Here is a 12,458-nt window from a genome sequence, read left to right on the forward strand (position 1 = left end):
ATACGATAGATATTTAAAAATAACGTATAATAAATAATAAAATGTATGGTTTAGAATTAATTAATATGAATATATGAAATATGTATGATATTAAAATAAAAAATTAGATTAAATTGGAAGTAAAACCAAATTTAAACACATAAACACATCAAATTAAAAATACTAAATACATACATCAATCCTAAGTTGGTGTCGATTAATTTATGACACAAAATTAGCAACATTATTAATATTAAATCTCATCACGCCTATACGCATGGATACTACCAATTTAGAATACAAATGCGTATTTAAACATATGGTTTAAAATTAATTAAAATAAAATGAAGTTTTGGTTAAGTGATAAATTTAAGATTTTACTAATTAAATTGACACGGGTTTAAATATCACTTTATGCATATTCTTATTGGTTTTTTTGTTAAAATAAAAATATTAAAATACTCTCAAATAATATAACTTATATTAATTATAAAAGAATATCTCTATAATTTTTCTTAATCGGTGTTCAACTTGTAGAGAAGGGATTTTATGAAACTGTGGTTCCACGTCATTCTTATCCTTTTTCAATGGGAGAATGACATATTCTCTTCTGATTTTTAGTGTTTTTAGTTTGATTTGAATTTTTTTAGGAGGAAAAAGTTGAAAATCAGGAGAAAAATTTTAATTTGTTGTTCTCCTATTAAAAAGGGATAATGATGACGTGAAATTACAGTTTCATACAATTTTTTCTCTTAACTTGTAATACTAATTCGCCGATTGAGTTTTAACTCGATTAGCATAGACATTATAACGAATAAAGGAGGACGTGAGTTTAAGTGTGTTGACGTACATTATATTCCTATTTATTAGTTCGAGAGGAATTCTAGATAATTCTAGACATCTGTCAAAAACTGAGTTTAAAAAATAATTTGTTGAGACATAATTAATGATTCAATAAAGGAAGAAAGATAGTTTGTTTCGTTATTAATTAATGATTATTTTAACCATGATCTCATTAAATACATTTGTAAAAAAGAGAAGATTCATTAAATACCTAAAAGGAAAAAAGAAAACCCGAAAGAAAAAGGAAGCAGAAACAGGTCATCATCATCGAACATGGCAACTACCAGCTGGATTAATAAACCCTAAATCCCTAATTTTTCTCCCGAAAATTCTAAATATTTTTGGATTAAAATCCATTCAGGTTTGTCGAACATGGCTTCTTCAGAGATCGAGGTGGTACCATCAGAATCAGAACCGAAAACAACCCAACAACAAAACTCTACTCAACAAATTGCTATTATCGACGTCTTCTCGGCCTCTGCCTATGGAGATTTTGACAAACTGAGAAAATTCGTAGAAGAAGATGGTGCCTCACTCGCAACACCTGACGGTAACAGCTATTACGCCCTTCAGTGGGCTGCTCTTAACAACTTCTCAGATATTGCTCAGTACATTATCGATGTAAATGCAATTTTTTTTAAACTTTATGGCAGGTTTTATTTATTTTTCTTGAGACTTAAATAACTTATTTATTGTTAAATATAATTGAAGCATGGTGGAAATGTAAATGCAACTGACAATAACCAGCAGACAGCTCTGCATTGGGCTGCAGTTAAGGGTTCGATTGCTGTGGCAGATGTGCTCTTGCAAAATGGAGCTCGGGTGGAAGCAGCTGATCTCAATGGTTATCGTGTAATTATTTTAGCTTTTATCTTTCGCTTTCTGTTGATTCTTTGTTTTCCATAGCTATTAACGGGACTCTAAAATCCTATACCTCTCCGGATCAAGCATCTCCAATAAAATACTGCACTAGGGGTTTGATTTATGCTTAAATTAATCTATTTTCATCTTCATGCATGCAATAGTAATTACTTTTATTGCAGTGCATCTCAGAACCATTTTTTCTTCTAATGCAGGCAGTTCATATTGCTGCTCAATATGGGCAAACAGCTTTCTTAAATCATATTGTTGCAAAATATCACGCAGAATATGATGCACCTGATAACTGTGGAAGGTCGCCACTTCATTGGTATGTTTATGAAATAGGCTAAATGTATACTTCATAATATTTATTGGTTTAGAGCTTGAGATCATTCAAGTCTAACATAGGCAATTAATTACATTTTTGGACGGAGCCAAATAAGTAGTATTATTCATTCAATATAGTTTTGTAGTATGTTTTTATTTTTGGCTCTACTCTGTGCTTTATGCTTTTATGAATGGAAAACAATTATGGTTGGCTGTGGATGAACCACAATCACTTTTTGAATGGGGCTTTTCAGTACTAAGAGGGTGTAGCAATTTGGTGTCATGTTTGTAAGAGGAGGTTTTCCCCTACTATACAAACACGCTAGTACTAAAAGGGTATCGCAATATGGTGCAATATCAGCAGTGGCCTATATTTGGTTGTTGTAGCATATTGGGGAGAATGAAAGCTTTCACATGTGGTTCTGGTTACATTGTCAATGTTAGTCACATACCCAAGCAGGAGGAGACCTGCATTGCCAGTCCCTAGTTCCAACCCCTTTTACCCAAGGAGAGGCGATACCATTGCCTAGGTTGAGGTTCATTGTGGTGTTATTTTTTGAGGTCCTCTCACATGAACCGTTCAATTTGGTGGTCTTGTTATACATCATTAGATCCGAAAGTTATATGGGTTAAATGAAACTTGTAATGGTCAAGTTCTTACATCATGTTCTATACCTTTTACTCATTCTATCTCTTCACTTTTTTTTATTTAATTTTTTATTTAATTTTATTTTGTTTTTTTCCTTCACAACCTTCAAATAACTGTAACTGTTGCAAATCAATCATCCAGTTACCTATCTAGAGGCCAATAACAAGGCTTATAGGGCTGACCATAAAGGACCTCACTCTAGGCATAACTTTTGTTTTGAATGTCACTGGCTTTTGATGTTTGGTGCTTATGTTTTCTTGCAGTAGCTTTTTTCTTCGAAAAGTGTAGTGAATGCTTGTTAACTATAATTTTCATTCATATGATTTGTTAAACAGGGCTGCATTCAAGGGATTTTCAGATACAATTAGATTGCTTCTATTTCGAGATGCGTTTCAAGGGAAACAAGACATAGAAGGTACTGTGCGATAATTAATTTTTGCACTGTCTGACATGCAAGTTTTGTAGTTGTGTGATGAATCCGTATGGAACTATCTTTATGATTTAAATTTTTAACGGTGGTGAGAATCTTCTATTTTCTACCTGAACCTGTGATAACTACAATTTATTTAGCGTGCTAAGCTGGAAATTATTGCTTTGATCTTACTACGAAGTTTTTAATGATTTTGTATATTTGTTGCTGCCAGGTTGCACTCCATTGCACTGGGCTGCACTAAGAGGAAATGTAGAGGCATGCATGGTTCTCGTGCATGCAGGCACAAAGCAGGAATTATTGGTAAAAGATAAAGCTGGAAACACCCCTCTTAAGCTTGCATCTGATAAAGGTCATCGGCAGATTGCCCTTCTCCTTGTACGTACTGTTAGTTGTGTTTTTTACATTTTTTACTTTGAAGACTGTAGTTTCTGAATGTGGTTTCTATAAGGAAATGAGCATTTGGACTTGCCAGTAGTATTGTGTCTGGATTCTCATTAGTTATGATTTTTGCGGACCCATTAATATTAGGTGCTGCCTTTCTGGGGTGTGTTTGTGCCAGATGTAGTGGAGCTTGAGTCTTGATAGTTTGACTTCAAATATGAAGGATGGGAATAGCATATGTACAATAGATAATTTTGCCGTATAAAACATCATGACAGCCGATAAAATGTGAATATGAAAATATAGAATGGTATTATTAGTTCCATGGTTTAATGTTTTTCATGCTCTACAGTTGCATAATTGGTTTAATTTGATGTCTGACTAGAAAGGAGTTCACAAGATGGTTTACACTGTTGATATCTGTATCAAATTCTCAAACCATTCCAAGTGATATCCCCTGTTGTTACATTCTTTTAATTTTTTTTAAAAAATCTTGTAGATTTTGTGGCTGTTTAATATTTGTTATTTTGATTTTCAGTCTAAAGCAGAAAGAGCCAATAGCAAACGGTTGTTCGACAAAATTCATGGTGGGAAGATGGGGGAAGTTGGTTATGCTCCCATATTATTTTGTGTTATCATTGTTCTAATTATCCTCTTCATCAACTCAGTTCTTGCTAGTGAGTACATTATTATACTTTCATCCATCAACATGTTTGTTTTTGCCATTGATCATGAATAATCCCTTTAAGTTGCATGTAGCTCCAACTCTTCCTAAGGTAACTGCCATTGTTGGACTTTGGGGATGGACTGGTGTCTCTCTTGGTATTGGCTCGTTGATAATGTTCTACAGGTGTTGTAGGTAATAGTTTATGCTCTGACTTTTATGTTCATTGAGTTGATTTCACATGTTTTAATTTTTCTGATTTTCTACTTGATATAGTAGTCTTTTTGGAGCTTGGTGCATGAAATATTATTATATAGACTTTTGGTCTCTTTCAATTATATGTTCATAATGCACATTGCATTGTTTGATAGAAGTCTAGATGTGGCTTTGCTTGGCAAGTGCTTTTTTGACAAATTGGAACATTTGACAAATTTGGAACTGTATAATTAAACTACTAGGTAAAAAGAATTTTATTCATAATTTGTGACCTGTAAATGAAACCATTGTCTGATTTAAACAAATTTTGACTCTTGGCCGAATTCTTTTTTATGCTTTCTTCTTGATTTTCTTTCACGATTCACTGCAGCAAAGATCCAGGTTATATAAAAAAATCTAGAAGATTGGATGGCTATGAAGATACAGAGGTATGAGAGTGTTTGTGTAATTAGTTATTAACTTAATCCTTCAACAGCAGCTAGGTATTAATAAAAGGTCTTGAGTACTGTGGAGAAGGCTGTATCTGGTAGGCACAAATAGTTGCAGCCTTTAAGTGAGCTGGGTCCTGGTGCATATAGTAGCATTGTTTTTCTATAAAGTTTTTACAGTTAGCAGTTCCACTTGCCATGATTGTTTCTAGCATTCACAGTGAAGTTGAGGCTTAGATTGTCTTCAGCTGTAGACTGTCCATTGTGGTGTCATCTGAATTATTTGTACCCATTTAGAAGGGGGAAGTAGGGACTAAAAGTTCTCTAGCATAGCCATTTCTATGCCGTAAATAAAGAGCTTGAGGGCGGACTGTATAAAAGGTCTAGCTTTTGGAGATGCAGAAATTTTTTGTGTGGCATGAGTAGGGTTAAGGGTAGTGGGCTCGTATGTAGACTTAAGAGTTTGGTTGGTTAATTATCTGGACTTGAAGGGGAACTAGAAGGATGGTGTTCGTATCATCTGTATTAAAGCATGTCATCTAGTTGATTATTAGACTCTTGAAATGATTTTTCAGCTGTATTTTTATTCCTTCACATTTCAGACTTCGGAAAAATTTTTGTAGCTCGATCAACTGACCATAGGATTGTGGCCCGTAAAGGAACAAACTTCCCTTTTCAGAACTCAGTGCAGAATTAAAAAAAGAAAAAAGACTTTAAGCTCTTTACATTTGCTGTTATTTTTTTATTAATTGAGCCATTATTATATTCTCAATTGGTAGGATCCCTTGCTGAATATTGAGCTGAACAACGCATCTGTATGGACAGGAAACTGGGATCAGCTTTGCCCTACCTGCAAGGTTTCCTAATGAACCTTTTCTTGTTATCATCTATTGCTTTTCTGCATGGATATTCCTCATCTTGCAATGCTGTTTTGACCCAATTTCTCTGTACTCAGATAATAAGACCTGTACGTTCTAAGCACTGTCCTATCTGTAAGCACTGTATTGAACAGTTTGACCATCATTGCCCATGGATATCTAACTGCGTAGGAAAGGTAAAGAAATCAGTCTTGAGCTAAATGCGGAAGATAATGATATAATGAATCACTCTTTTTTTACATTATTGGAGTGTAAAGATCATATACCTTTTATTGACTCTTAAATATTTGGTAGTTATTTTCAATTTGAAAGATGTTATTTTTAGCGTCAATAAGAGTATTTATATAAGGATGATATTGATGTCACTTTGGAGCATCTATGACACAATCTGTGGCCCAGCTTTCACATAAGTGCTACAATCCATTCCATCTTTAGCATCTTTGTTTAATTTGTTTGGAACATACTATTCCCCTCCACCCCTTCCCCCTTTTATTTTAGTTTGTCTCATACTGAATGATTTAAACAAGATGTTCTTGGTGAAACTGGTACTGCAATCTGACTATTTTTGTAAATTTTTTTTCCTTATCTGCTTTACTTACCGTGCACTTGCAGAGAAACAAATGGGATTTCTTTGTTTTCATATGTATGGGAACCTTGACTTCATTCATTGGTGCCTTTGTTGCAGTTCAAAGTATGTGAATTAAGACAAATAAGCCTCGAGTCTTTGTCACCTTTTGTGATTGAGATCGAATTAGTTTTTATTCAACTTATTTAATATATTTCTTTGTGTCATTAGGGATATGGACAGCAATACCTGCATTGTCTGCTGGTAAAACATGGATTCATCTTGTGATTGATCATCATCCTGGTATTGTTGCATTTCTCCTTTTGGATGCTCTTGTTTTGACTTCTGCTACAACTTTGACCATAATACAGGCAACCCAGGTAAATGAAGAGTTCATTTTCTTTTATCTGGACTATTTAAAGATTTTAAGGCTGGTTAAGGAATGTAGAAATGGCAAAATTGATTTTGATTGAAGACTGGAAGCAAATAGTTCCCCTTTCTATTTAAGATGATTTGACTATAGCCTTTATTTTCTAATTCAGATAGCTCGGAATATCACCACTAACGAAGTATCAAACGCCATTCGCTATCGGTATCTCCATGGCCCCGAAGGACGGTTTCGGAACCCATATAACCATGGTTGCCGAAAGAATTGTACAGATTTCTTCATTCGTGGTTACACAGATGATGAGATTGCTTGGCCTCCATTACAGAGTGTTGCCAGTTAGAGCAACTAGGGTTAGCTTGTTGTGTTGTTTGTTAAGTAGATATACACATCCCAGACCCGACTCATGTTAATATACAAACCCTTTGCACATTATGACCAGAAGAAAAGGGTAAAAAGGTACAAATAGTTAAAATTCTTTCGTAGAGACATGAGCCTCTTCTATTTGCTTCCTGGTTAAAGAGGGAGAAAACAGAAGCCTGTTCGATCTATACATCGTGTGCTTAATCTTGTAGTCATCACAGGAAATAGTCAGTCTTTGAAAGTGGTTATACAAAAAAGTGATAGGGAAATGAAGAAGTGAGGATGCATTTTCTGAAATCAAGGTATTTCCATTGTGTTGCCTCAATTCTCATGTATGCATGTAAAGTTTCTTAAAAGCTGCGTTTTATACTTGAATTGTTTTTGCTCATGTTTGGAGCTTTGAAGGATTTTTTCCAATGGAAGAAATTGTTACATTAGTCCATTTGTCTTCTACTATATTGTACTCTTCATATATAATTTACTCAATTTTAATTGGGATGGAATGAGAGTTGCATGTTATTTGTTTTATTTACTTTTTTAAAAAATTGCCAAGTGTCATGAAATATATTTTTGTTGTTAATACCAGAAAATGTATTGAAGCACCGCATGAAAATTTAAACACATGATATGAAGACACATAAAATATCAATGTTTATATAGCACAAATTATAAGTATAGCAAAAGTATAAATATTTAACAGAAAAACAACACGAGCGTTGATCATGGCACTGGACACTAGAATGGTTGCCCTATTCTTGGTCTTTGATATAAATAGTATTATATATATTGGCGGTGCATTATGCATGTTCTGTCGTTTAAAAGTATTTGGTTGGATTTTTGTGGATCGAAAAATTGTTGGAAAAGCTTACTCCTATGTACACATTTGACTTGGCTTGATTCCATTTAATGGGCGACAAGACACCAATGAGAATTTTTTTATAAAATGTTTTAGTTACATTCTAATATCAATCATGTTATTTCATTATTGAATTGTCATTTTAATTACTAATTAATATATAAAATTTTATGTAACATAATTTAAAGTGAAAATTTTAAAAAACAGTAAAATGTTGTCACATAACTTTTAAATTAAAATTAAAAATAAAGTAAAATATAAAAAAAGAAGAAAGAATGTGAATGGTAATTTTGTAAAAATTTTGAATATCTCAAAATCATGATTTTTACAATATTTATTTTTATTTAAAATTTTCTTTCTAAATCATGTCACATAAAATTAATGATTTTAATAAAAAAATCTTATTAATATAACATCATAAGTATTTAAAATATTTTAAAGCTCAATATATGTATACACTCATTAGAGGTGGATCTGATGAGTTGGGCTGAATTTGAGTGGGCATTGTCGGATTCATCACGGGTTTCAATTTCCGGAAAAGGAACAAGTTGAGTTAGCAGGGCAGGAGGGACATTCTTTTCAACCTAACTGTCGATAACTAAGCTGTACACTGCCGTAAAAGCTAAATCAGCTAGCTCGTCAAAACACGTAAGCGTGTATTTGACAGGCATGCTAGCTAGCTGGATTTTATCCATATATTTATATATTATAGATAGATAGATAGATAGCCAAATGATTGTTTCATAAAGCTGAAATATTTGTAGGTACGTAGAAGAACCTTCTTTAACTTACTACTTCACGCCAACTACCATTGACCAAATATCCACATTCCACAAGCTGTTTTGCATAGCTATTAGCTAACTTCAAAATACTCTCCCTTCTCTTTACCATATTGCAGACTGAAGAAGCTCGGCAATTGCAGGCTGTGAAAGAAAAGAACGTAAGTAATGATAATGTATTAAAAAAATAAAGAAAATAAATTTGTATGTGGAAACCCTTTCAGGAAAAAATCACGGGTAGAGAAGAATATAATTCAGTATGTCGAATTCGAAATGATTATAAGAGGAGTAAACTATGCTTATTTATAGGCTTGTAAAAACATATTCTAATAGAAGGGGTGTAGTAAGATTAAAAGACCTTATTCAATTAATATCAAACAGATGGAGTTTAATAAGATTTAAAAATCTTATTCTAAAATAAAATAAAAGAATTGTAGTTCTATATGGATTTTACTTTTATATTATTTTACAACTGTATTTTATTTAAATAATGATTTGGATCATTCAATTCTAACAATCTCCACCTTGACTCGAATTCTCAATGAACAAGTTCTTCATCGCGAACTCTCAACGAACAAGTTCTCCACCTCTTCCATAAAACCCTTTAAGGGTTTAATTTCAACAATGGACACCAACCAAGTTTCAGCAATGCTCAAACTTAGTTATAGGAAGTGACTTAGTCATCATATCTGCAGGATTTTCATGAGTACTAATTTTGCTCACAACAATATCACCACGAGCAATAATATCACAAACAAAGTGATACTAAAATCAATGTTTTTTGTTCTCTCATGAAACATTTGATCTTTTGTAAGGAAGATGACACTCTGATTGTCACAAAATATTGTACTGATTTGAAGGTCCTCATTGAGTTCATTAAAGAGTCCCTTCAACCAAATGGCTTCTTTACAAGCCTCAGTAATCGCCATGTACTCAGCTTCAGTGGTAGACAAAGCGATTGTAGTTTGCAAAGTGACTTTCCAACTGATTGCACAACCTCCGATTGTAAAGACATAACCTATGAGAGATTTTCTTCTATCAAGATCTCCAGTAAAATCAGCATCAACATACCCAATGACTCCATCTCTAGTTCTTCCAAACTGTAAGCAAACATCAGTAGTACCTTATAAGTATCTGCAAACATCAGTAGTACTTTATAAGTATCTTACAATCCACTGAACTGCTTTCCAGTGTTCTTTACCGGGATTCGCCATGTATCTGCTAACGGCACTGGCTGCATATGATAAATCTGGACGTGAACAAACTATAACAAACCAATGTTCCCTTCCTATTATGGATTCCTCTGGTGAATCGAACTCTTTTTTGCTTCTCAAAAATGCAGTGCTCACAAAACTTCAGTTTGTAAATTCCTTGCCTATCAAGAAATCCTCTTTTGCTTAATTCTGCCATGTCATTCTCACTCATATGCCCTAGGGCATATGCCAAAGTGTAGTAACATTATCATCTGACAAGGAAGAGGAAGCAACAGCCACATCACTAGTAACAATAAAACCTTGCAAAATGTATAACTTTGCTGTCTTTCTATGTCCTTTTGATAATACTCTGAAACGATATATTTTTATGTATTAATTACATATTTATTTTGAGTATGATCCTACTAATTTAAGCTATTTATGGTTTTTTATCTAGTAGGGATTACATTGAAGGCAAAAGGAAATTTAGGCGTAAAAAGCATGAATTTGAAGACAAAATGGGCCAGCATGCGAAATAGGAAAGAAGTGGTGCCGAAAATATAAAGTGTGCAAGACTGGGGGTAAAAATTTAAAGAAGAGATTTATAAACATAAGACTCTATTTAAATTTGAATTTTATTAGGATTATTGTTAGGATTATTATTTAGATTTAATTTCAGCTTTTATCTTCATTTATCTTTATTTATCCTTTAGAGTTTAAATAGGAACAAACTAAGTTTTCCATATACTATAAATAGGGGATGGAGTGACACAATTTGATACTCATCTTTTCTATAAAAGCTCTGTCTCCCTAAAGCTCTTAGCTTTTGTTCATTTTATTATTTAATAAAATTCCATTTGATTAAACTTATTTCTTTTTTCCCAAAAAGCATGAGCCACTTAACTCATCTATCCAAAGGTTGTCGAGATTCTCCAAAAAAGGTTCATGAGGCTTAGAATCTGCATTTACCCTTCTCAATGAGTATTTATCATTTCTCCGCATTACGGGACTGACGCTTCCGTCCATGTCCTTCCAAAAATGATCTTTTCATCTTGTGCAAAGGCGGCCGCTTTGTATGTTTTGGGAAGGTTGCACAGTCGGTTTGTTAGCTTACTACATCAGTGGTTGTCGAGCCCAAGAGACAAAATGGTGTGGCATTCACCATTGAGAAATGATGATCTAATGTAAGACGATCTCACAAAAGTGATAGTTGGCTAGAGTCAGGTTCTTCTAAATCGTAAGTCTAAAATCTAATTGGAGCTGGTGGTCATAGGCATCCTCTTCCATTATAACTAGCTTATTCTATTATGAGAAGGATCACCTAAAAGCCTAGGATTGAACCCAAAGAGAATCGAGATAACCGGAGGCTAGAATTTGTCAATCAAAGAATCTCTTTTCTCAATTCTGTTTTTCTTTATAATTTCAATTTCAATTTATACAATTTTAACCCCTCCATTTTTTTAATTTTGTTTTTTTCCAGGTACGCCGCTTTTTTTGGGCATAACTGTGCTCGGGATCTCGAGGAACAAGAAATTGTGCAAATCCAGTCCCTGAGAATTTGACCCTACTTCCCTTATACTATTCTTTTCATTATTTTATCATAGGGATAGGTTATTTTTAGTGTTTCCAACGACACACCACCTTTTATCATAATGAGAGAACCTTTAGAAATCTTCAAAACTCCACTTTCAGCTGTGTGCTTGTACCTTTTTGAATCAAAAGTACTAAACGAAATTAAATTTCTCTTCACTTCTGGAACATGTCGCACGTCACTAAGTGTTCTGACAACTCCGTCAAACATCTTAAATTTAATCGTTCCAACAACTACGATTTTACACGAAGCATTATTTGTCATCAAAACAACACCTCCAGATACTGTTTCGTAAGTTGTAAATCAATCCTGATTGGGACTCATGTGGAAGGTGCCACCCGAATCAAGGATCCACTCCTCGCTTACGTTAGAATTGTTGATAGAAACGACTAGAAGTTCACCATCGCTGTAGTCTTCTACAGTATCAGCTTCACTGGATTTTTTTGGTTGTTTTTCCTTTTGATTCGTAGCCTTTCTTTTGATCTTGTTCTGCAGCTTATAGCACTCAGATTTAATGTGCCCTTTCTTCTTGCAGAAGTTACAAGTTTTACCTCTGTTTGAAGACTTCAAACTACCCTTAGATTTACCACGAGGATTCCATTCCTGTGTCCTTCCACGATCATCATCAGCATTCTGATCTTGTCTCTCACGAACAATAAGATCCTCTCCCTGAGAGTCAGGTTTAACCACAAGATGCTTTATCTTATCATACGAGGTCAAAGAATCATAAACATCATCAACTGTGAGAGACTCGAAGCTATATAAAATCGTGTCTCTAAAAGTTGAATAAGATGGAGGCAACGAACAAAGTAGAATCAACCCTAGATTTTTTTTATCATACTGAACCTCTACGGCCTCCAAGTTTGAGAGAATTTCTTTAAACACTGTTAAGTGTTCATGTACAGAAGCACCTTCCTCCAAACGATGAGCATAAAGATGCTGCTTCAGATGCAGTTTGCTGGTTAGAGTTTTCGACATACATAGTTGTTCCAGCCTCTTCCATAATGCAGCGTCGGTCTTCTCTTTCATCACATCTTGTAAAATTTCGTTAGACAAATGCAGATGTA

At 33.9% G+C, this 12,458-nt stretch overlaps 1 protein-coding gene across 1 annotated transcript; it reads left to right on the forward strand.

The window, feature by feature from the left end:
• The first annotated feature begins 1,025 nt into the window (after nucleotides 1-1,025).
• Nucleotides 1,026-7,500, forward strand: LOC105786044 (probable protein S-acyltransferase 23). Its single transcript, XM_012612295.2, has 13 exons — nucleotides 1,026-1,443; nucleotides 1,534-1,674; nucleotides 1,899-2,011; nucleotides 2,995-3,074; nucleotides 3,304-3,467; nucleotides 4,012-4,150; nucleotides 4,233-4,332; nucleotides 4,724-4,781; nucleotides 5,561-5,638; nucleotides 5,737-5,835; nucleotides 6,272-6,350; nucleotides 6,456-6,604; nucleotides 6,767-7,500. Exons 1-13 carry the CDS (start codon nucleotides 1,195-1,197, stop codon nucleotides 6,950-6,952), a joined length of 1,635 nt encoding a protein of 544 aa, XP_012467749.1. The 5' UTR covers nucleotides 1,026-1,194; the 3' UTR covers nucleotides 6,953-7,500.
• The last annotated feature ends 4,958 nt before the right edge of the window (nucleotides 7,501-12,458 follow it).

The sequence above is a fragment of the Gossypium raimondii genome, chromosome 1, assembly GCF_025698545.1.
Source record: "Gossypium raimondii isolate GPD5lz chromosome 1, ASM2569854v1, whole genome shotgun sequence".
NCBI lineage: Eukaryota > Viridiplantae > Streptophyta > Magnoliopsida > Malvales > Malvaceae > Gossypium > Gossypium raimondii.

Bases quoted from the DNA above. Each gene is read 5' to 3' on its own strand.
- LOC105786044 (XM_012612295.2), top strand. From the start codon at position 1,195: ATGGCTTCTTCAGAGATCGAGGTGGTACCATCAGAATCAGAACCGAAA. The intron at 1,675-1,898 runs GTAATTATTTTA...CTTCTAATGCAG, and splicing joins CTGATCTCAATGGTTATCGT to GCAGTTCATATTGCTGCTCA. The intron at 2,012-2,994 runs GTATGTTTATGA...TTTGTTAAACAG, and splicing joins GGAAGGTCGCCACTTCATTG to GGCTGCATTCAAGGGATTTT.